Source organism: Rhipicephalus sanguineus, chromosome 11 (genome assembly GCF_013339695.2).
Source record: "Rhipicephalus sanguineus isolate Rsan-2018 chromosome 11, BIME_Rsan_1.4, whole genome shotgun sequence".
Taxonomy (NCBI): Eukaryota; Metazoa; Arthropoda; class Arachnida; order Ixodida; family Ixodidae; genus Rhipicephalus; species Rhipicephalus sanguineus.
This window is the reverse complement of record NC_051186.1, coordinates 132,363,189-132,386,918: the sequence shown is the minus strand read 5'-3', so window position 1 is coordinate 132,386,918 and position 23,730 is coordinate 132,363,189. Positions and strand designations below refer to the sequence as shown.

The window sequence follows — 23,730 nt, the reverse complement described above, 5'->3', positions numbered from 1 at the left end:
GGGCGAGCCGACAGAAGCCATCGAGCGAAAGAGCTTTGCGGGAGGTAGAGCTAGAGGTGCGTGTCGGAAGAAGAGATCTTCAAATGCGAGCGTCGCGCACATTTCGAGCGCGCGACGAGCATCATGAGCAACGCGGAGGACTCGAACAAACCGCTGCAGCGGACCGGACACGTCGCCACTTCGTACAAGAACGGCGTGCTCGTCTGGGGAGGCTACCGGGTAGGTTCGTCACGGGAGGACCATTTGCGACGCCGGCGATTCCCGCGGCAGGCGGTTCGTGTTCATTCGTTTCGATATATGATGCGTGCATATTAATAGCACATCGCTGTGCGCGCATGTTTTTGCTTCTGATACTGCGGCATCGCTGCGCTTTGGAGATGCAGCGATGTGGACACAGCTGACAGCGTACGTAAACGAAGCCGCTTTTAACAGCACTGCGTGTTCAAGACTTGGCGTCAACCGTCTTCGTGGAATCGAAAGTGTGTAGTGCAGCTTTTTGTGATGGTCGGTCATGGTGTTGTACAGTCGCGCCCAATACGAGTTGCAACATGTTGTCCGTGCTCAATGGCGCCAACACTGCGAAGTGGCGCCGACGTAGCAAGTAAACACTGTCGCAGTTACTGGTAGAACAACGTAACGTTTGCCACCGTTCAGACTTGTGGCCCCTTGAACCACAGCTGCCGTGTTGCAATTCGTTTTGAGCACGACTGTACATACCGTGCGATCGGCTAATGCATGGTGCGTGTTAATTGTGTGCATCGTGGTTTAGCTGATATCACGTAACGGCCGGTGAGCGCGCCTTAACTTTTGCTTATCCGCGGCTTGCGAAACGTTCAGCAACGTTGCGTTTGTGGCGAGTTGGCGAATGCGCGTGGTGTAAACAAATCTTTTCCGCGGAATGTGAGCGCTCTGTGACATCTGTTCCCAATGCGATCATCGCAGGAGACGGAGCGAACGACTATATACCTGCCTGGCAATGAGCTCTGGTTTTACGATACTTTCCTCGAGAAATGGTAAGAAACGTTTTCTAGCTGTGTAACAGTAAGCGTGGCGTATGAGGCACTCGCATGCATGTCGCAGTCTTGTGCGTAAGACGTTTTATTTTCTTTCCTTTTTTTTTTCTACGTGTGCTAACTCGCATGAAGCGACACGAAGCACACACGACTTTAGGTGGTGTAGGGATTGCCGGTGACACCAGCAGTCGGGCGTGTTGCAACGCTGCCGGCAACAAGCAAAGAGGGGCAGTTACGAAAACGCGGCCATCTCTGGCTGTCGGCTATTCTTGGCCCGGGCCGTCGTCTCGGGAAACAAAACCGCATCTGCGAGTCGGCCGTGTTCTTTCCATGTGCTTGGTTCCGGCGGCGTGCCAACCGGCGCCCTTTCGCTTTGACGTGCTCGCATGAGCCCCTTCTTTATCGCCTCGATCACAATGAAAACGTCAAGAGATTCTCGCAGGCTGTGCGCTTTTGCACTCGAAAGACGACGGCGTTAGCGAAACGGAGGCTGCGCGTCTCGTCGAAATCCGAAACTGCGCGAGACAAGACGTTTGCTTCACGGCAAGGCTCTTGCGTAGTGCCGGAAAGCGTGGCGAACGGCTACTACTTCAAGCTTCTTCAACGTTGTAGGAGTGACCGAAAGAAAAACAACCGGCGCCTGCGATTGTACAGAAATGCTGGTGTACAGTCGCGCTCAATATGACTTGCAACATGGGAGCGTGTGGCCTCATGAGTTCAAAGATTGCGCATGGCTTCAACTTGCTTTCATTTCAGCAACTAAATGGTATTTTTTTATTTTGAATCATCCCCGAGTGCGAGAACAGCGTTAAATTATGTAAATAAGGGCTAGTGGAAGTCATGCGCAGTCTTTGAACTCGGTGAGGCCACGCGCTCCCGTGTTGCAAGTCATATTGAGCAGGACTATACACAAACGAGGCCCTTGAAGGTGTGCGGGTCGCGAGTGTATTTGTATGCTCCGTTTTCCAATAATTGATGCTCTCTCGATTGTGGGCTTGTCGATGATCAGCCGTCGCCAGTGTGGCAATCTGATCTTTTATTGAGGTCACTTGTCATATCACGTTGCCACATTTCATCTTTGCCTGAATATGAGCGCATGACCGTCATTGTTGCCTGCAAGAAGTGAAGTGTTGCGCTGCTAAGCACGTGGGTGCTAAGCACGCAGGCGAAGCTGGTGACAGCGTGTGCTCGAGGTGCGCGTGGCTTGGCTCCTAGGCTAGAACGCGGTTTTGGAATAAACCTGTGTCCACGTAACTCAGCCTCCTGCCTTCTCGCTCGTCCCTGACGACTTCACCATGCTGTCAGAAGAACAGGTGCTACCAGTGGACATCGGCTTCTAGTCATCATCCTTGCGAAGGACGCCGCAAGCAAGAAAGCACTGGTCATGGCGTCATTCGTTATTCAACCGCCGGACGCCTTCAACTTTTCGTCGCCGAACGAGTGGCCGAAGTGGAAACAGCGTTTTGAACGTTTCCGAACCTCTTCAGGCTTGTCCGTGAAGCCCGAACAACATCAAGTAGACGCTCTACTCTGCATCATGGGTGAGCAAGCCGAGGAAATCTACGCCACCTTCGCTTTATCTGAAGAGAACTCCAAGAAATTCGACGCCGTCGTGGAGCAGTTCGACAAGTATTTTATTCCGCGACGCAACGTAATCTTCGAACGAGCCAGATTCAACACCAGACTGCAACAAGATGGTGAGTCGGCCGAAGATTTCATCACTGCGCTTCACACACTTTCGAAAGATTGCGAGTTCGGTGCTCTTCGAGAGGAGTTCGTGCGCGACCGCCTCGTGGTTGGGATAAAAGACAAGCAGCTATCCGCCAGGTTACAGCTCGACGCAGAGCTCACACTACAAAAGGCTCTCGATTCCGTCCGCCAGATCGAGAGTGTCCGTCAGCAACAAGCGGAGCTCCACCAGGAAGTGCCATCTTTGAACAAAGTTGCATCCGGTGCGCAGACCAGTCGACGTGCTTCAATGCAAGACAAAAGCGGCAGTTATCTACGCGGGGCAAGCAAGCCATCTTCACCCTCCGGTAAAAACAGAGAGCAGAAACCGTGCCGTTGGTGTGGTCAAGAGCGTCACTCTCGCACTCTCTGCCCAGCACGCTCGGAAGTCTGCAGGAATTGCCGGAAGAAAGGTCACTATGCCTCCGTATGCATGTCGCGACGCCTCGATTGTGTCGAAACCGAGCACGGAACTTTAGAAGCAGGATTTCTCGGAACAGTCAAGACGACGGATGCGGGAAACTGGGAAGCAACAGTCTTGGTTCAAGGCCAGCCAGTAGACTTCAAAATTGACACTGGTGCCGACGAAACCGTCCTCCCGCTTCTATCGCTTCTATCAGCTCCTCCTCGTCAGCTGCATGGCCCAGATGGAAAGCTTCTTCCAGCAGCAGGAGTGGCACAACTCCAGCTCGTCTACCGCAACCACGCGACTACTCAGGAGATATACGTCCTAGATCAGATCTGCACTCCGTTGCTAGGCAAGCCAGCCATCAAAAAGCTACAGATGCTGACCTTCGTAAACGCCGTTGCCGACAAAGTGAACCCAAAAGAAGAATTTCTAGCGGTGTTCCAAGGACTCGGCAGGCTGCTCAAAGAACACAGGATTCAGCTTCAACCAGGAGCAAAACCTTTCGCACTCAGCTCCCCGAGGCGCATCCCAATTCCATTGTACGAGAAGACAAAGCTGGAACTTCAAAGGATGAAGAAACTCGGTGTCATATCACCTGTTGATGACCCGACTGAGTGGTGTGCGCCAATAATAGTCGTCCCAAAACCCTCCGGAGACGTGAGAATATGCGTCGACTTTACAGAGCTGAACCGCTACGTTCTCAGAGAATGGCATCCTATTCCTTCCGTGGAGCATACTCTCAGACTTCTTCATGGAGCTAAGGTGTTCTCCAAACTCGATGCCAACTCTGGATTTTGGCAAATTCCACTTTGTGAAGAATCAAGGAAACTCACCACCTTCATCTCACCTTTTGGGCGCTTCTACTTCAACCGACTACCATTTGGCATAGCGTCAGCTCCTGAACACTTCCAGAAGCAGATGGCGTACATTTTACAAGGCATCAGTCGAGTTGTCTGTCACATGGACGACATCCTCATCTGGGGTTCCAACAGCCATGAGCACAATGAGACACTCCGAAACGTGCTGCAGGCACTTGCAAAGGCTGGAGTGACACTGAACGACAGCAAGTGCGTGTTTATTGTTCAACGCCTTACATTCCTTGGACACTGGCTCGATGAAGACGGAATAAGACCCGACGAAAAGAAGGTTGAAGCCATACTGAAAATGGAGAGTCCCAAAAACAGGACCGAGCTGCAGAGAGTTCTCGGAATGGCAACATACCTTGCGAGATTCGTTCCCAATCTCTCTGATATTCTGCAGCCACTCACACTCCTGTTGTCAAAAAAGCAAGAATTTGCCTGGGGTGCTCCACAAGAGCAGGCATTCAACAGGTGGGAGTCGGTGCTCTCATCTCGTCCTGTCCTTAAAGTCTACGACCCATCAAAAGAAACAGTCGTCACCGCCGATGCATCATCCCTCGGACTGGGAGCATTAATCCGACAGAAGCAAGCGAATGGCAAGTTTTCTGTCATCGCTTATGCCTCGAGGTTGCTCTCAGAAACCGAGAAGCGCTATGCTCAGATTGAAAAAGAAGCTCTTGCTCTGGTCTGGGCATGCGATAAATTCAGCGATTACCTTGTTGGCAAGCTCTTCAAGCTAGAAACGGATCACAAGCCGTTGGTTCCAATCTTCACTTCGAAGAGACTTGACGCCTAGATTGCAGCGGCTAAAGATGAGAATGATGCGATATCGATACGAGGTTGCATACGTTCCAGGCAAAGAACTTCTAGCCGCAGATGCACTTTCGAGAGCGCCTCTGCGAGAGACGGGAGACAGCGAGCTCGAAGAAAGCATTGAAGCTTTCCTGTGCTCTATGACAACCTCTATTCCGATAAAGCAACATTGCTTACAATGGTTAAAGGCATCCCAACAAGCAGACCCTATTTGCACACAACTTCGTCTGCTGTGCGAGAAGGAATGGCCCTCCAGGAGAGACTTAGGACTTAACCTAAAACCCTTCTACGACCACCGACACCAGCTCACTGTCGAGGATGATTTACTCCTCTACGCCTCGCGAGTTGTCGTCTCCGACTCATGCCGAAAAGAAATTCTACGACTCTTGCACGAAGGACACTTTGGCATAACAAAGACATTTGCTCGAGCCAGAGACTGTGTCTGGTGGCCCACCATAGGATCTGACATCTCGTCCCTGGTGAAGCGATGTCAGCAATGCACCGAAACAAGAGTCAACAGGAAAATGCCACTAATAAGCTCCGAATTCCCTGAGAGGCCTTGGCAACGCATTGCGATGGATTTGTTTCACCTCAAGAACCAGTGGTGGTTGATAGCTACAGACTATTATTCAAGATACCCCGAACTAGTTCGACTTGAGAAGCTCACTTCCGCAGCCGTAGTCAACCACTGCAAGTCAATTTTTGCACGCCACGGAATTCCCGAGGAAGTGGTTTCCGACAATGGCCCGCAGTTTTCGTCGACTGAGTTTTCACTCTTCGCCCAAGACTATGGTTTCAACCACATTACATCTAGCCCTCACTATCCTCAAAGTAATGGGCTTGCAGAGGGTGCAGTGAAAATCATCAAGACATCCATGACGAAGACCAAGGACCCTTACCTGACTCTTCTAGCTTACAGGTCGACTCCTTTGAAGAATGGATATAGCCCTGCCGAACTGCTCATGGGTCGTCGGCTGAGATCCAGGCTTCCTCTTTGTCCCACCAAGCTGACACCCCAATTGCCAGATCAAGACAGCCTTCGGAATTTTGAGGAAAGATACAGAAAACGTCAAAGGAAAGACTTCGACAGACGTCACGGAGTCCGCGACTTGCCAGAACTTCTTTATGGAGATGCCGTGTGGGTGACAGACCTCAAGAACAAAGGGACAGTACAAGCCCCAGCCGATGAGCCTCGATCTTATTGGGTCAACACCGACACTGGTGCTGTACGCAGAAACCGGACGCAGCTAGTTTCATATTCCCGAAGTCACAACAACGCAGATAGCGCCAGTACCAGTGATTGTGCTATAGAGACTCACCCGCGTTGCCAGGACACTTCCCACGGGCATACCAGAAGTGGCAGGTGCGTGAAGCCGCCTGCTGCAGCGAACTCCGCTTGATTGCATTGGGAGATGTTGTAGATGCTGCCATTTAGAACAAGCCAGGCGAAGCTGGTGACAGCGTGTGCTCGAGGTGCGTGTGGCGCGTGGCTTGGCTCCTAGGCTAGAACGCGGTTTTGGAATAAACCTGTGTCCACGTAACTCAGCCTCCTGCCTTCTCGCTCGTCCCTGACAACTTCACCAGGGCGCATTGCGTAATGCGATAGAAAGGAAAGTGGTACAGCCAGGCACACTGAGCTTCGCCTTCCCCATTTCACCGATAGGGCGAGGGTGCCTGAACTTTTGCTCGTTTTCCATGAAAAGCCCACTTTTATTCCTTGAAGGAAAGACGTTCGCAGTACAAGCAGGCGAAGCAAAAATGGAGCTTGTTTGCAATAGCCCGCCCAGGCGGCCTGGCTGCCATATGGCGTCGCGCTGCTGTGCCCGAGGATGCGAATTCGATTCCCGGCCACGAGGACCGTATTGAGGCGAAACACAAAAACGTCCACGTACAGGGGCACTGTAATGAATCCGAAGAGGTCGCAGTCAATTTGGAGTGCCCCACTACTACATGCCTCATGATTTGGGCTTGGCACATAAAACCTAAGAATTTAATTTAATTAACACCGATGACAACTTTGAAAAACAGCTCCTGTTGAAAGTTAACAAAGTACGCTGTATCATAGAAGCGACAGCGAGCCTCCCAGCTTCTCTCTACCATGCAAGTTGCTTTAGTTCGTTGTAGTTTGAGCAACTTGTGTTATTGTGTTATGGCAATACAATTTTGAAGGAAAGTAACGCAAAAGTAATCTGTTACACTTTTGTAATTGCTCAGTTACTTTTCTGGGCCGACTGTAATCAATTACATTTTAAAGGAAGTAATTGTAGTTGGCTACTTATTTTCTGTAATGTGTACAAGTCTCATTGGTAATAACACAATCCAAGTTGCCGGCATAGCGCAGTTCAGTGATCATCCTAGTATGAGGGCTCGACTAAACGTCGTTAATGGCCGTATGTTCGCTTGGGCGTGGAGTTGTATTGGTGGAATAAGCAGTGCTGCAAAGTTCACAATAAGATGGGAGATGAGAACATCATGTACGAAGCGCATCTAGCAAATGATTTAATGTAAACTAAAAAGATAAAAGGGGGATGGGCATTGGGGCAATGAGCACATGAGCATGCATGGATGCAAACACTGATCCAAGCCCGTGCATTGTTTCTGTTAGCACGCTACCTCTACGTAAGTGCCATATCAGAGTGCTAGATCAAGCATGCGCAGCACTCAAAATTATCTGTGTTTACTCAGGAATGCCACCTGCCTGTCTGTAAGCATAACAGACGGAGAGCCCACACGTGCACCAAACTTCCCCGACAGCGTACTGTAAGCTTATACAATTATTTAAATTTTATTCATTCTGTTTACCAAAATGGTCGTGTCACTGAAGTTTGGCCTACACTTGCAGCCAGAGCAATGTTGAGCAAGATTGCCCTCAATTGCAGCTCTACGACACAATAATTTTGGCATATAGTGGGGATTAAATTAAAAGAACAATTGTAGAAGCCTTCAGTATGCTGCTAAGGAAGTTTGACGCATGCATGAGTTATTGTGCTTACAAACAGGCAGGTGGCATTCCTCGGTGAACACAGATAATTTTGAGCACCATACATGTTTGATCTAGCACTTTGATAGGGCACTTGTGTGCAGGTTACGCACTAACAGAAAAAAAAATTGCACGGGTTTGAGCGTTTGCATCTACGCTTGCTCATGCGTCATTTGGTCGCAATGCCCACCTCCTTTTGTGTTTTTCGTTTTGATTAAATTAGTTGGTAGATACGCTTCGTGCGTGATGTTGCTGTCTCCTTCTTCGCAGTGCAACTTATTTCACTAAGTTGTTCCGACTAGCTCCAGCACGAGCTCTTCTGATAAGTATTGGTTGTGTAATGGTGGTGCTAGTGATTACATTGTATAATACATGCCTTCGTGCATACTTGGAGTCCAGTGAAAACATTTCCACTTCTGCCATGTCTCTGAAAGGTGTACAGATGCAAAAGCTTTCAATTGTAGTTTCTTTGCGTTGTAGTTTCTTTGCGTCAAATGAAAGGTCAGGCCCTCAAGAGCTTAGAAATGTGCTGGTAAGCGGGAATGTGCCCTGAAAAATTAATTACATGTTTTTAGTAGCTAGTTTCGGTTCCTACTGTACCCTGATGTCACGACATAGTATCAGCCTCTCGTCACGTGCTCATGTAAGATATCGTGATGTTTCCACGGCCACTCCACTCCGTGGCTCGTCGGTGATGCACAAGCGGCGATTTTGTATGTTTTGGTGTCTGACGTCATCACAACTAGCCATACTGGTATGTGAAGTCACCAGAATTATACTGTAGCCTGACGTCACTTCAGTGTCAGTGGGTGTGCCATGCAAAAATTAACTTTAATGTCTGAATAAAATTTCAGCATTTACTGAGTTTCACACTTGCTCAGAGCCATATCTATGATCAGGCTGTTTGTATGGCACAGTAAACTCGGCTTCGAGAATTGATGTCAGCACCCCTTTAACGCGACACCGATCACAGGACGCCGCGCAACCTGACTGGAGACATCCCACCGGGCACGTCGGGTGCGGTGGCCCAAGTGCTGGGGGATGCAATGTACCTGTTTGGTGGGTTCCTCACCGACCGCAACTCGAACCACCTGTACAGACTCGACCTGACCACGCTCACATGGGAGCTGGTGGACGCGCAGGGAGATCTTCCAATCCCCTGTGACAAGATGGCAGGCTGGACGTATCGAGACTGGTGAGACGCTGTGGCAACCTTCAGTTTCTTTTTATTTGCCTTCAGATGGTGTTCCCAGAACATGCAGAACGACTGCTGCACTACAGAAAGAGCAGCTGTTGGGCATCTCACACTGTTGATGTGATGAAAAGTGGCCTTCTAGTGTGTGCGAGATGAGACTGAGAGAAGATTAACCAACAGCTTTTGTTGCTTGAACAGCACTCTCTGTTCTGTTTGGAACTGAAAAGGATTTAGCTGTGGCTTTCTCATGTAGTCTTTATGAAGCCATGAGAGTGTAGGGGATGTTTATTGTAGTTTTTAGTCGGTGTAATATTTATTATGAGATAGGGTGAAAATGAATCGATGGGGATGAAAAAGCAACTCGCTGCCGGTGGTGGTTGAACTCACAAACTTAGCATTGCACACATGATGCTTTACCAACTGATCTACAGTGTCAGCCATTGCTCCAATCTTCTTCATTGGTTGTTTCTCTAGGAGTAACCCTGGGAGTGTTAGCCAGTGCCACTCATGGCCAAGATGGCAAATGGAAAACGTTACTTTTTGCCAGACAGTGTCGTGCAGTGCCTGATCTTTCACGAGCTGGCAGCTGACCTTCGTGTAATGTGAAGGTTGTGGGTTCAATCCCCATCAGCAGTGTGCTTTGTCCTTTCCGGTTCCTTTGCTTCTTTTTCCCCTTATCTCACAATTAGGACACCTAATTAAAAACTACCCCACTTGAATTATCCGTTTGCTGGCAGTACTTTGTAACAATACTGTTGTGTCTAACAAGAAACGGGCCCCTTGATCCACTCTCCTTCTTTTGTTCATTTGATAACACTCTTAGGGATTGCTGTGTTGTGTTTCAGTCCTCACGTCAGATGCAGACAGGAATGATTGAAAAACCGCTATTGTTGTCTCTTTTAACTTGTGCAGCTTTTACGTGTTCGGTGGGTTCGGCATCTCGCCGCGTGCAGGAGTGCAGCGGCCACCAGACTTTGCCTTTCTCCATGACATGCAAGCACCTTGGGTGAGCATTTTACTTCCACGTAACGTCCAACTGGGGCTGTTCAACCTCGATATGTGAAATCTGGAGGGGATGGCAAGATAACTCGACGTACCAAATTATATGTGCCCCAGGCAGTATGTTTCCTGCCACGACGGTTCTTTCCCTCAGCAGTTTCATCACAATGCAGCATGCTGCATTGTGGTGCTGCAATGTGTTGCAGCGAAGCTTATTATATAAAGTTTCGTCATTATAAAGCGAAAATAAGGTCCCTGCTGTACGAGCAGTGCATATCTTTAAACAAGCATTTTAACCTCCATAAATGTACAGCTGAACACCTGTAATAAGTAGAGCTGTGCGAATAGCAAAATTTTGGGTGCGAAGTGAATTCGAATAATGAAGTGTGAGTGCGAATCGAATATTTTTCGAATATGCATAACGCCCAACATAGCCCAACGTACGCCCACACGCTCGTATGTCTTTAGCCAGTCTTCTACGTCAACGCTATCGGTGCCCGAAAAGGTACCTGGGTCTCTCGGGGGCTCCAAGACGAGGGTTGACGGGCCGGTTGGAGAAGGCACAGTAGCCGCTGAAGGGCCGGCGTTGTTGACTTCCGTCGCCATTGAAGAGGCAACTAGGCGCCCGCTGCGAAGCTTCGTCTTGCGTGGAGTGAATACCCCGCACTTCCACCAAAGATGTTACGGGGAGAATATATTTACAGTATATATACAGAGAATAAACTCGGTGGCTGGCAAGATGACGCCCAGCTTGCAGAGTCTGTCAACGTCGTCCTCTTTCTTGTCTTCTTCGTTGTCCTTTTCAGCCCGTCCTTTTCAGTCCTGTACAATATGTACAGGAACAGACCACAGTGCTATGACGGCTGTCAAACGTGCAGGTGGTGTTCTACTGCTGGAAATGAGGTCCGCACAATTTTCCTCAGCACAACTTCAGAATCGACACCCTGTGCCACTAGCTTTGGCCGTTTCATCCAAAATGCCCGTTGATGCAATCGTGAGATGGTGCCTTCACAAGACAGTGGGACAGTGTTTCCCCACTTTTTTAGAACACTCTCTGGAGTCAGTGGGACATATATGTCACACTTTTTTCAGTAAACTACTGGCTTGATTTTGATGAAATTTGTTTTATACTATTTCTTTGTAGTTTATATCAATATGCCACCGCTGGTTTTTATGTCGTGTCAAAAATATAGGCAAACCTACCAAGGCTTAATTGGGCCCCGCGCTTTCTCAATTGCTAGCCTGGCTTTGGTGGATGCCTCAACGGTGCTGCTGCGCGCAAAGCTCCTCTCTACGAAAGTGGGTGACCAGTGGAGCCGACGGGCGCACTCTCGTCACCGTTCTTCATAAGCACGCTGCTCCTCGGGCGTTCTCACCACGAACGTTGGGTCCATACTTGCTACGGACGACAGTGCCAATGCAAGTGCCTCGACTCGACTGACGGGGCGAAACATGTACTGGCTTGTTTTTATCACTTAAGGCATTCGTTCGTCCACTGCTCTCTAGAGAACACCGGGGTTTTTATCATTTTAATGCCTAGAGCGGTGGAAGAACTGATGCATTAAAATCAAGTTTTCCCACTGCTCCCTAGAGGGCCTTTCGCATACAGACAGTGACACGAAGAAATCCAGGAGGTGTGTGCTAAATAAATAATGTGTGTTTTCTCTAAATAAATAATGTGTGTTTTCTTTTATTGTATTTTCGAGCTGTTTCCGTTGTATTTCACCTGTTATTGTAACAATGCCCCCCTTACTCAATGCCCGACAGGGCCTGTAAGGTTTTTTCTAAATAAATAAATGAATAAATAATGTGCCATACACGGCTCCGCTGTAAAATGGGGATCTCGTTTAATGCACTGCCTTAAGGCCCCATCGCAACTTTTGGCTACTTGCTGTAAGTTCTAAGGTGCTGTCTTTGGAGCGTCTTACCAAAGGAATTTTTGAAATCAGTTTGCTATTTTTCACGTTGGAGGAAATTGAACTGCCCTGTTACCATGCTTTCACGAGGCAAGCTTCTTTGCTCCTCCAATGCTTTGGCTTTGGCTGGTGTCCCCAAGCGACGTGCCTCCTCCTATGCTTTGTTGCTCCATTGCGTTCCCTGAGGTGCCAGGAGGAGCACATCGTGTTGTCCAGGCGTGGCCCGGCAGCTTTTCTTATTGTTCTCTATATATTTTGCTTCTCAGCGATATTGCAGTAGTGTCATTGCGTGCTCTGTAGTTGACGAAGAACTGAAGACGCATATTAGGACAACGGCCGGTCTGGATGCATGCTCGTAACTCCGAGCTGGCCGTGAAAGTTCCAAGGAGTGCCCACAGTGTAGGCATGCGTGTTGCCCATCATTCTGTCTAGGAGTGTGGTTCCCACACAGGGTACGCTGCCTTTTGTTTTTAAATTTCAAACGCTTTCACCTCGTGATGATGTTTTAAGAGTTGAATATGTGATTGACGCCAAGCGATCTGCGTGTCACGGTTGTTTGTTTGCTGCACCCAAGCTTTGTGAGTAACCCTTTTAAAAGTACAATAATGCAGCTTGCTGGGCGAGTTTGTTCATACTATTTGGAAGAGGAAACCAGCGAAAGAAGGCAGCAAAGGGGAACAACCAGACAGCACTTAGTATCCTGCCTGGTTGTTCTCCTCTGCTATCTTAGTTTTTTTTCGCTGGTTTCCTCTTATAAGTACTACTAGCTTAATATTGGCTGTCTCGGTTTTCCTCATAGGTCACCCACCCTGACAGCAGGCTGCTGTGTTGTTCTGAACAGTGGCTCTTTTATGTTTTTCGTTTCATACAGAGAGGATGGACCAACCAGTTGGTGGTGTTCGACACCCAGACCAACTCGTGGAGTTGGCCCATGTACAAGGTTTGTGACTGAACTCTATTCCTTAAAGGGACATTGCAAGAATGGTTAATCAGATCAAAGTGACGGGGTTGCACTCAGTCCATATTTCCTTGGATGTCTCACCTAGAGTTTCTTACCTTTTAGACTTCCAAAAGCATTGATGCCATCACATCTCCTTGGTTGTCGACTGCACAATAGGAGAATAAAACGTGGAACTTTTTTAATTTAAAGGAGCCCTGCAACCGCGCTAATACACACTACGTTCATGGATGACCAACTCGCCCGATCAGCAACCCTGCAACACTTTTTAAACGTAGATGAGCTTAATGCCATTTCCTTTCATCAAGAAACAGTTAAGCAGCCTCAGCCACATGCTGACAGAAATAATGTTGCAGTGACCCAACGAAAGAATCATAAAAGTGAAACTGCCAACTTTATGTTATTTCCAGCATACAAAGAGAGCTGCAGTGCACCACTGATGAAAAACACTCTTTGAACCACGCATGTGTTGTCAGTGGTTAAAAGCAGAGTGCCGCTTGGTAGCAGAAACCCTTATTGTCTGCTCCACGAGCGCAATAGCAGTAGACATTGTTCTGCTTGGAACTTGTCTGCTAGTTCATTATGGCTGATTGAAATGTGACAGTTTGCATTAACTGAATTATATTGAACTGAAGCCAGTGGTCAGAGTCAAGCCATAGCTTCTCAGTAGACTTGCCAAGATATGCTGCTTCACTCGTTAGCTCTGCTGGGCAGTGCTATAATCGTGACGTATGGTCATTGACATGTTGGAGCACACTCAGTAGGCAGCCTCGCTATTCAACGAGTTGCTGGGATTGCCACGAAGTGTCTGTGCAGTCGCTGCCACAGTTTAAAACAGAAATGAGAGGTGCGGAGGGAGCAACTCTGATTTCATGTTAGAGCGTCACATAGGATCTGACACCACTGAAATTTTGGATGGGAAATGTGCCTGCACATCTGAATGAGTGTGTTTCTTTGTTGGGACAAGAGCTTTGACCAATTTCCAGGGCACTGCACCCGTGGCACGAGCGGCTCACGCGGCCACGCGGATTGACCACCAGGCATTCGTCTTTGGCGGCCGGCACCAGCAGAGCAGGCTTAACGACATCCATCGTCTGGACCTCGACACTATGCATTGGACTGGCGCGTGAGTGGGCACCACAACCTTGGCCTATCATCTTATTCGCTTAAAAAAAATGGTGTCGCTCGAGTAAGCAAGCAACTCAAATTTGCATTGTTCAGCAAAACATGATGAACACTGCTGACGCTGGTACAGGAAAACCCCTTTGACAGCTTGCAGAATTGTCACTGTGCATGTGTGAGCAGGTATGTTTTCCACACGAACAGCCTCGACCACAGACTAGCTATTTTTTTCCATTCACCACTAATCCCTGTATTTCCTTTCTTTCGTTTGCCCCTTTCTCTCTTTATACAAGGGAACGTGCAGTGAGGCGTGACATTCCTGCAGTGTGTTTTCAAAAGCCTTTGTGCTGCTCCCACACCTTCACTGGAATGTGGAGTGGTGAACACAGAGTGAGAAAAGCAGTCTGGGAACGAGAGGTTTCATGGGAAAACATTCTTGCAGGAAAGCCAACTTTCCGGTGTTTGCAAAGTGTACGCTGTACCCCGTGATATACTGTAGTTTGATTCTCCGTTAGTTCCCATTAATGTTGTGTCAACAAAGAAAAAGAAGCCCTTAAAATTCCCCTTCTTTCGTTCATCCAGTAGGACGTCAGTGATACGTCTTCCACGGGACCGTGAAAAGAAACACACGGTAGACGGGAAACGCAAACATGTGATTAAAATTGGGAAATAGTGGTGCTAAATTATAAAGCATGTGCATTGCACGCAGCTCTACCTCAGAATAATTTATTCATTGGTTTAAGGCTTAGAGAAGTCCTTGATGGAAGTCTGGTGTTTCTTTCGCACCTCTGACGGAACCAGAGCCTTTTCAAGCACTTGGATGGCCTTGTGGCAGTCCACATCACGTAAATCATTCATGTATGAGCTCATTGCATATAGCGCAGTGACAGTTCGCAAAGTATAACCAGGGTTCTGCTGTATAAGACAATCAGGCTTGACTCGTACTACTGATGCGACATAAAGGGCTGTGATGCACTAATACCGTCATGCACTGCCTTTATTTATGAGCCACTGTTGACATCTTTGTTGCAGGTTGAGGACCATAGGCGAAAAGCCCCGCGGTCGGTCGTGGCACAGCTTCACGGCCCTTCCCCCGTTTCGCATCGTCCTCTACGGAGGGTTCAGCCAGACGGAAGAACCACTGTGTAAGTTTGTGCACACGTGCTGTTACCTCTGGTGAATGTGGTGGTGCAAGTTGAGACGTCTCTGTGGCAGAGGCCAAATGTCGGATGCTAGAACTGTGCGGGGAAGGTGAGCATCCGAGGACACAAGAGAGTGAAGATTTCGACAAGTAGCCAAAAGAGAGCTTTGAAGTAGGGACACCAAAGAAATGGCATTGACACTACTGTGCAATGTGCAGACGTCGTTTGGCTTTTGTGTCAGGCACACTACTACTCAGATTTATGGGAGAGCCCCCAATCTTGCCTCAAGAGCTTCCCATGAACCAACAGAGTGGCACCCGTGAAGCGAAGGCTCTCATCTGGAACCAGACTGGCCCAGTTTCTGAGTAGCTAACGGCATTCTTAATAAATAAATCGCATGCATATGACAAGGATTGAATGACACATTGCCGCTCTTTTTAAGATTGGTTGTCGATTGGAGAGCCCGTAGGCTTAAAGTGGCTGATGTACTCAAATTTAGGCTGTCTCTGCTTAAGAAAGGTTTTGACAGCGCAAAAAAGACGGAACACACAGAAAGACACATAGATACAGTTCTGAAAGCAGGTTTGCTCTGTCAAAATCTTTCTTTCTTTCAAGCATCCGCTTTGGCTGTGTCGCCTGATGATGGCAAATAAGTTAGACACTCACAGAACTGCTTGTGGTCACCAGCGAATGTTGATGGGATGTTGCAGTGAACATTGACAGTACGTTGGCAGCATGTTGCAGCTGCTCTGTCAAAGAGCTGCTGACCTTGGAACGAAATATTTCTTGTCGTTGCAGCTGACTGCTGGCTGTTTGTGGTTCCTGCCCTGACCTGGGTGCGCGTGGAGGTGCAGCTCCCCCCACGGCTCTGGCACTCGGCCTGCCTCAGCTGCGAGGAGGAGGTCATCGTGTTTGGTGGCTGTGCGGGGAACATCTTTCAGCGTGATGGCGTCCAAGCAGTGAGTCGACAATGGTTTTTTTTTTTACTGAATGCTACGCTTGGTCTGCTGCTCTCTGGCCATCACTAGCATCTGTGGTGGTGGTGCCACAAGTGAAAATGGCGACAACTCCTTCGTTTATTTTTATTTAAAAGGAAAAGTGTGATCGACGGTGGTCACGTGGCATTTTTTTGTAAAAGTGCTGAGTGTTTGGTTATTAATTGCTGGTTGTTTCAAAGGACAGAGTGTTAGGAGACTTATAATGAGTCATTTGTGCATATAGTACCTCATATTTTCTCGCGTATAACCTGCACAAAAAATTTTGAAAATTTTGAGCTCGAGTTGAGACAAAAACGCAAATTGTGGTTTGTAAAAGTGGCTTCACAGCTATGCAAGGAAGCTAGCCTCGTGGCAGTACATGGTGATCAATTGTTGTTGAGGATGCGGGTTATACAGTCGAACCCATTTATAATGAACTCGAAAGTGTCGCGAAAAGTGGTCGTTATATCAGTAGTTCGTTGTATATGGACTCTTCCTTAAAAAGGTGCACTTAGCGGCCAAGCCGTTTTTTGTTCTTTGTGCACTTTTATTAAAGTGCTAACAACCCCTTCGGTGACAAGCTAAGCCTTTTATTTAGCTAAGCCTTTATATCAGTAGTTCGTTGTATATGGACTCTTCCTTAAAAAGGTGCGCTTAGCGGCCAAGCCGTTTTTTGTTCTTTGTGCACTTTTATTAAAGTGCTAACAACCCCTTCGGTGACAAGCTAAGCCTTTTCGCGTCGTGAAGCGACGCCCGCTGCATGCTCACGAGTGAATTAACCGGCTTTTCAATGAGCTGACACCGTTTCACCGAAGCGCGGTACCGCGACGTGGAGCCGATCATCCCTGGCTAGTTGCGTGCAGCGCTTCGCCTCCTCGGGTCGCGAAGTCACTGCCAGGCCGCTTGCTGTATGCCTTATGCGCACGTTTGTACGTTCTTCGTGCTTGCTTCACTCCAAACCGTGCACGGGCGAGTGCGGTGACTAGCCTCTTCGTTCAACGCGGCGAAAACAAGCACTTTTCCGAGCAACGCACACTCTACGTCTCTGCGATGCTCTCGCGGCCCTGCACGACGATGCGCGGCGCACTTAGTTGTCACCTAGTCAAACACGCTGTATACGCTCGCTGTCAGTGCATCGACGTTTCTCGGTGCCCGCGCCGCTTAACAACAGCGAAGGAAAGAAGTGTTAATTTCAAGGGCTCGTTTTCTTTGTTATACACAATATTAATGAGAACTAACAGACAATAATGCCAAGGGAAGTATAGGGGATGTTTTTAGTAATAAATGTAAGGTAATTGTGAAGAAAGAAAAGTGGACGAAAAGATAGCTTGCCGCGGGCAGGGACCGAACCTGCGACCTTCGAATAACGCGTTCGATGCTCTACCAACTGAGCTACCGCGGCGGCCATCCTGCCGTCCACTTTATAGGGTGTATGTGTGCATTTAAACGTGGGAGCGTCAGTCAGCGCCGCCAGTAGCCATGACGGCGAGTGTGGAACACTCTTTTTCTGCCTGTTGGCGTCACGTAGCACGTGAACTTATTACGAGCTGGCAGCTGACCAATAATCCCTCGCATACCACCTGAAAGCATCAAGTCTGCCAGAACGAGACCCTCGCTATGAATGAAGGAAAGAAGTGTTAATTTCAAGGGCTCGTTTTCTTTGTTATACACAATATTAATGAGAACTAACAGACAATAATGCCAAGGAAAGTATAGGGGATGTTTTTAGTAATAAATGTAAGGTAATTGTGAAGAAAGAAAAGTGGACGAAAAGATAGCTTGCCGCGGGCAGGGACCGAACCTGCGACCTTCGAATAACGCGTTCGATGCTCTACCAACTGAGCTACCGCGGCGGCCATCCTGCCGTCCACTTTATAGGGTGTATGTGTGCATTTAAACGTGGGAGCGTCAGTCAGCGCCGCCAGTAGCCATGACGGCGAGTGTGGAACACTCTTTTTCTGCCTGTTGGCGTCACGTAGCACGTGAACTTATTACGAGCTGGCAGCTGACCTTGGCATTATTGTCTGTTAGTTCTCATTAATATTGTATTAACAACAGCGAGCTACTTTCGTTTCTACAAAGCGACGCGCACTTTAAAGCGGTCTCGCACGCCGCGGTGGCGGCGAACTTGCGAACGGCAGCATGGCACGCTCGTACCGCCGTCAATCCGCAGTGTACGGCGTACGCCACACGCGCAGCCGAGCAGATATCTACAGATGACTATGATAAGGTTGTCGGCTATAAAGCATAATGGCACGTTCTTCGACGGCCGCCACCTCGCCTTCGTTCATTTCTGATGCTTATCCGCGAAGGCATCGCCGCAGTCGCGCGGGAGTCGTAATCACCGATCGACCGGTCTCTGCCGTTACCGAAAAGACGGACAACCTTTTGCGGCACATTGTGGCGTCGACGAGTTTAGGGACGCAGTGAACCTTTTTGCGATGGAAAGTTATCGCGGTTATCACTTCTTGCATTTATGCCTTCTTGCGTTCCACGGCATTGTTTTGTTCATCGCAGGCGGTCGTAGCTGCAAAGAACGGCGTCAGGAAAGGTTACCGTGCGAAAGCTGACCGCAAGGCTTCATGCTGCCTACTATTTTTTTTCCCCTCACTGCCATTCTACCACTTAAAAAAAGGCTGGAAAGTGAGCGACCTCGCTCGCAGCGTCCGAAATCTGCGTGCGGTGCTCGCCGATCTGACTCTTAGTTGCGAGTAAACTGCAGCGGGGCACGCGCGAGCACGCGCTCCTGTCACGCTTTAGAAAACATGTTTTAACTCTTTTTTTTTTCGCTTCGTATGCGCCTTATTTTTACCGCGACCGTGTCTGAAGTGTTCATTGTAAAAGTAGGAGGCTTTGAAAAATGTTCGCTATATCTGGACGCAGCTTCAATGGTTAGCATAGGAAGATCGTAAGTGCACACAAATATGGTCGTTATAATCGATAGATCGTTATATGTGGGATCGTTATAAGTGGGTTCGACTGTACATGAGAAAACACAGGATTAACCGTGAGAGTGTTAGTCACTCTTTGCCGTTTAAAGGTACTGACAGCCAATCTTGATGGTAACCATTCTCTTTAGTGCAAAATAAAACTTACCGGTGAGAGTGGCAACGTGAAAAACACCATGGAACTCTTATTATCAGAATTTTTCAATCTGCAGCTCCGACGGAACTGTACATGCAACACATGCTGCAAAGATTGGTGGGTGAGCGCAATGGCGCTTCGTGTTTGTGCGACATGGTTCCACTAGTTGCCATGAAAGCAGAGCCATTACAACAGCAAAGCTGTTCTTAGTTGAGGCTTTCGTGTCCGGGGTCGTGGTAGCAGTGATCACGTGGGCACGCAGTGTGGCAAGATTGAGGCTCGGTGGGAAGGGGAGGGCTGCAAGAGGGCGGAGGATGTCGAGGGGTGAACCTTCGAGAAATGCGTCAAGCTGGGGTGACAGTGAGGCGCAGTGGAGTGCAAAATAGCGTGTCAGTGTTCAGGAGTTCGCACTTTCAAGATGGCGAACATTTCTCAATCTCCCAATGAAGAAGCCGCCCGACATGAGCATCGGGGCATGTCGTCGCCGAGCCAACCGCGATGTTCGCGCAAGAGAGGCCAAAGCTAAGTGCCAACGAACGGAACACTTGAAAAACCCTTGAAAAACATGGAAGTACGATATAGCCTGATGAAGGACGGGCATAAGCTTCACTGTTTTGACAGCGTTCGCAAAGTGGAGCTTGCTGGATTTTTTTGTAGCGTCAACTTCTTTTACTTTGTGACAAGCATAGAATAAAGCGGGGATGCCTAATAATATACAGACCATAATTTTAAGCACCAGTTGTGGTGTGCCTTAACAGTAGCTACGTACAGCAATTCAAATGACTTATTCGCTCAGTACCAAGGTTTGCCCACCAAGCCATTCAACTTACCGGCTTTTGTGACTTTCAAGCGCAATTTAAGAACAGTATAAATCATATTCACATTGCGAAAAGAATGTTCGATTCTGTCACTATAATTCACAATGTTTCCACTTGCATCAGTGTCTTGAGACACATTCTGTCCAGTTGTCAGTCCACGGAATGGCTAACCAGAATTTTCCTGTTCCTCATTTGAGCATACTGCAAAGCTGCCAGTAGCGAGCTGTTAGATTTCTTCAATGATCTCGCTGCTGTGGAAACTGTGATGCATGGTGTTTCACGTGCTTTCCTTTATCACAGGAGGACACGGTCATTACCCTTTCCTTTTCGCCAAGAAGCCTCTATCGGTGAGTCCACATTGGTTGAGCAACCAACACAGTGTTAGGAGCGTGCGTGTATCTTGGCGTGCTGTCCAATCCTGGAATGGTTTGTTAACTTGGTGCTGCAAATCTACACTTGGCTCTCACAGTTCGTCGGAGAAGCTGGTAAAATTTGGTGGTGGCAAGCCATGCTAGTTGCAGCAGTTGCGTTCCTTGAGCCAAGAATGATACCCCAGGCAATAGAGCCTGCGATGATGTGGTGATCAAACTCGATTGGTGCAAACCCCCAGTCGCAATAGTGGGTGCAAACATACTGCCCTGCCTAGAAAAGACTGCCAGGGTGATAGTGACACGAAAAGAATCAGTATGCAGGCACGATTTTTTTCTTTTTCATCAGGGGTTCAGTATAAATAACTGTGCACATGCAAAATAATGTGTTGAAACTCAGCAGTGCATTTGCCTACTTTGTGTGCCTCTTCGTCCTTATCAGTTTACATATGTGCTGTTGTAATTAGACACTTTGCTGAGCTTAATCTTAGTGTGTTGAATGGGCTTATATTGGCTAAGCATGGCAAATTTTAAAACAATGCTTTTTACAAGCTATAACTTGCACCCTACCAATATTCAAATCCTGGTATTTGAAGTCGCTTCGAACCAAAAATGTGATATTCACACAAGCCTACTTCAATCAGACCTTCTAGAATGACGCAAGTCTCAAAAGAAAGAAAACCTCTTTCTGTAGCCAATGCGGGAGCATGCCAGCGTATTTCAACCTATCCTACCGTGGGGAACCAACAAGCTCACGCTTGCAGCGCCACAGTCTGCAGTGAACATGCCTTGCGCTTGTCTTAACATCGTAGCACACTCGATAAAACCAATAGCACTGTATGCTTAGCCCACAGGCATTCTGGGCACGTCCTGCTCTGGTCCGACATCTGTCCATTCTTATGGTGTCTCACTGGTCGATCCGGAGCAGGTTTTCCTGCTCCGCGGCGACCAATCCTAATTTCACTGGTTGATTCAGGGTGGTTTTGCGCTTTTCACTGGTCGTTTCAGATCAACTCGCTCTGGGCCAGATCGCTTCCATTTGCTCCGACGCCGAGGCACAGATTTGGGTGGAAGTAGCACGCATTGCCCGTGTACATCGCCGTGTAGGGATGGGCGAATAGTGAATTTGAGGTTCGAAGCGAATCCGAAGCGAATAGTGATTTGGTCGAATAATTTCGAATCGAATAGTTCGAATAGTATTTACCGCATATTATGAAGAAAAATGAGCATTTTTGTCATGACCCTTGCACAATATTTTAAAGGATTGGAACTAGGTATGAGTGAATCTCACTTTTTTGGTCTCAAATGAAGTGGAAGCAGCCTTGAATAGTGTCAAGATTTGAATAGCAGTAGGGTGCAAGTTAGAAGTGGATGTTACAATTTAAAAATTACTATTCTTAGCGCATATAAGCCCATATAACACGCTTTTAAACTTTAAAAAATATGTACATTTAACCTTGAAGTGTGGCTTCGCGGCAGTGCAGATTTCCCCTGGAAGGGTTGTTTCAGGGCACAACAACCAGACGCTGCAGTGAAACCACCTTTACAGTAGGTCATGTGTAGTCAAATGTATACATATATTCGTTCATTTCGAATACTGTAATATTCGTTCGAATATTCGAAACGCCCGAATATTCGCCCATCCCTATCGCCGTGTCTTGCGTCGCTTCGAAAAACGGCTGCGTTCTCTGCTGCCTTGCAGCTCACTTCCGGTACCAGTTTGTGGCACGTGTTTGCGGACTTCCTGTATATTCCCTCGCGAAGCAGTTTCGCTTTCCACTGGCAGATTTTAATTTGGGAAATCTGAGCGCTCGTTGCGGGTGTTCGGCCGCTCCGCATCGAACAGTGAAAAACGCCAACAGTGACGATAGGGCTGCAAGCATTATCCAAAACGCCCCAACAAGGTTCAGCTGTACTCGAGTACCAAGCTGGCATTTGGCAAGTGCCTTCAGCATGAGAAACGAGCTTTTCTTTCCTGCTGCCAACAGGATCTGCCTGGAACGGGCTCTGCGGCTCAGACACCTCCTCCAGCCCCAGTGGCCGATGCTGCCTCCGTCGGTCCGGGACACGCTGTACCTCATGCACGGGAACACGCAGGGCTCGAGGCTCGACGGATCGTGAACGACGACGCTCGCCTCCCGCGAAACGACGATGCAATATTAACTCCTGTACATAAAATTGACGGAACGCTTCGATTTATATATAACCAGAGTAAATAAAAATTTCCATCGAGACAGCTGGTTGTGTCGTCGTCATGACCAAGAGCGGTGTCGGCTAACCCTTCCAGAACTGTGTGTTTACATTTTGTATGTGTTGATGTAATAATAATTATGGGAATTATATGTCCCAGAACTACGATACGATTATGAGGTACGCTGACCTCTAGCATTTCATCTCCATCGAAATGCGGCCGCTGCAGCCGGGATTCGATCCCGCAACCTTAGGGTCAGCATTTGGGCACCATAACGACTAGACCATCGCAGCGGGTTACTCGTTGATGTAGGGCAACGGGATATACACCGAAGAAAATACAACAAAGTGGCCAATATAGCATCTGTGATGACGAACTGCTCGGCAGTGGTTGGCTCGCGTCTGTGTGATGCATGTAACACAAGGTTTGCTGCTTCACGTTAAGTGCATCACACCGTATGCTGCCGCCACTGTACTACCAGTATTGTCAGAGTGGTCTGTATACTCAAAGTGAGGGTTAACATTTTGATATTCACATGCCGTGTTTTTATGTCTTTGTATGCAATTTCCAAGGAAGTGTTGCAACTGTGATAATTTGATTTTGCAAGTGATAATCTGATTTTGATATAGTAACTGCAAGTGATAATTTGATTTTGATATAGTAGTAACTGGGTTTAGACTATTAAACACTTGCATCACAGATGACATTTTCTATTCTTCTTGCTCGCACACACCCCGTACCAATCTACAGCCCAAAAATCGACATGTTGCCAATTCACATCAAATGCATGTTGGCATAATCACGCCGTCGCAGGCCCGTAGCCAGGAATTTTTTTCGGGGGGGGGGGGGGGGGGGGGGGGCACTTGCTGAAAACCCGATTTTCCGGAAAAAACACATTTTTATTATTAATTTTTGGTACAAACACCTACTTCACCAAAATTTCGGGGGGGCCCGGGCACCTAGCCCCCCCCCCCCCCCCCCCCCCCCGCCCTGGCTACGTGCCTGTGCTGTCGTATCACTGTCTTCTTGTGATACTGCTGCTGCGTATCACTGCTGTTGTGATAAACTGGCTCACATTTCACTACACGAGTTCGAATGTGTAATCTACGGGTGTGCGAGTATTTGAATTTTCGAATAGTGTTTGCTATTCGATTCGC

At 48.1% G+C, this 23,730-nt stretch overlaps 1 protein-coding gene across 2 annotated transcripts; it reads left to right on the top strand.

Moving 5' to 3' along the window:
* Nucleotides 1-22,618, top strand: LOC119374504 (kelch domain-containing protein 2). 2 transcript variants are annotated; one of them, XM_037644631.2, is made up of 10 exons: nucleotides 1-219; nucleotides 943-1,013; nucleotides 8,777-8,998; nucleotides 9,911-10,004; nucleotides 12,785-12,853; nucleotides 13,858-13,997; nucleotides 15,026-15,138; nucleotides 15,934-16,094; nucleotides 20,315-20,361; nucleotides 22,371-22,618. In XM_037644631.2, exons 1-10 carry the CDS (start codon nucleotides 124-126, stop codon nucleotides 22,501-22,503), a joined length of 1,146 nt encoding a protein of 381 aa, XP_037500559.1. In that variant the 5' UTR covers nucleotides 1-123; the 3' UTR covers nucleotides 22,504-22,618. The 2 variants fall into 2 exon arrangements, with proteins under 2 accessions (XP_037500559.1, XP_037500558.1); XM_037644630.2 differs by having other exon boundaries at nucleotides 16-273.
* The last annotated feature ends 1,112 nt before the right edge of the window (nucleotides 22,619-23,730 follow it).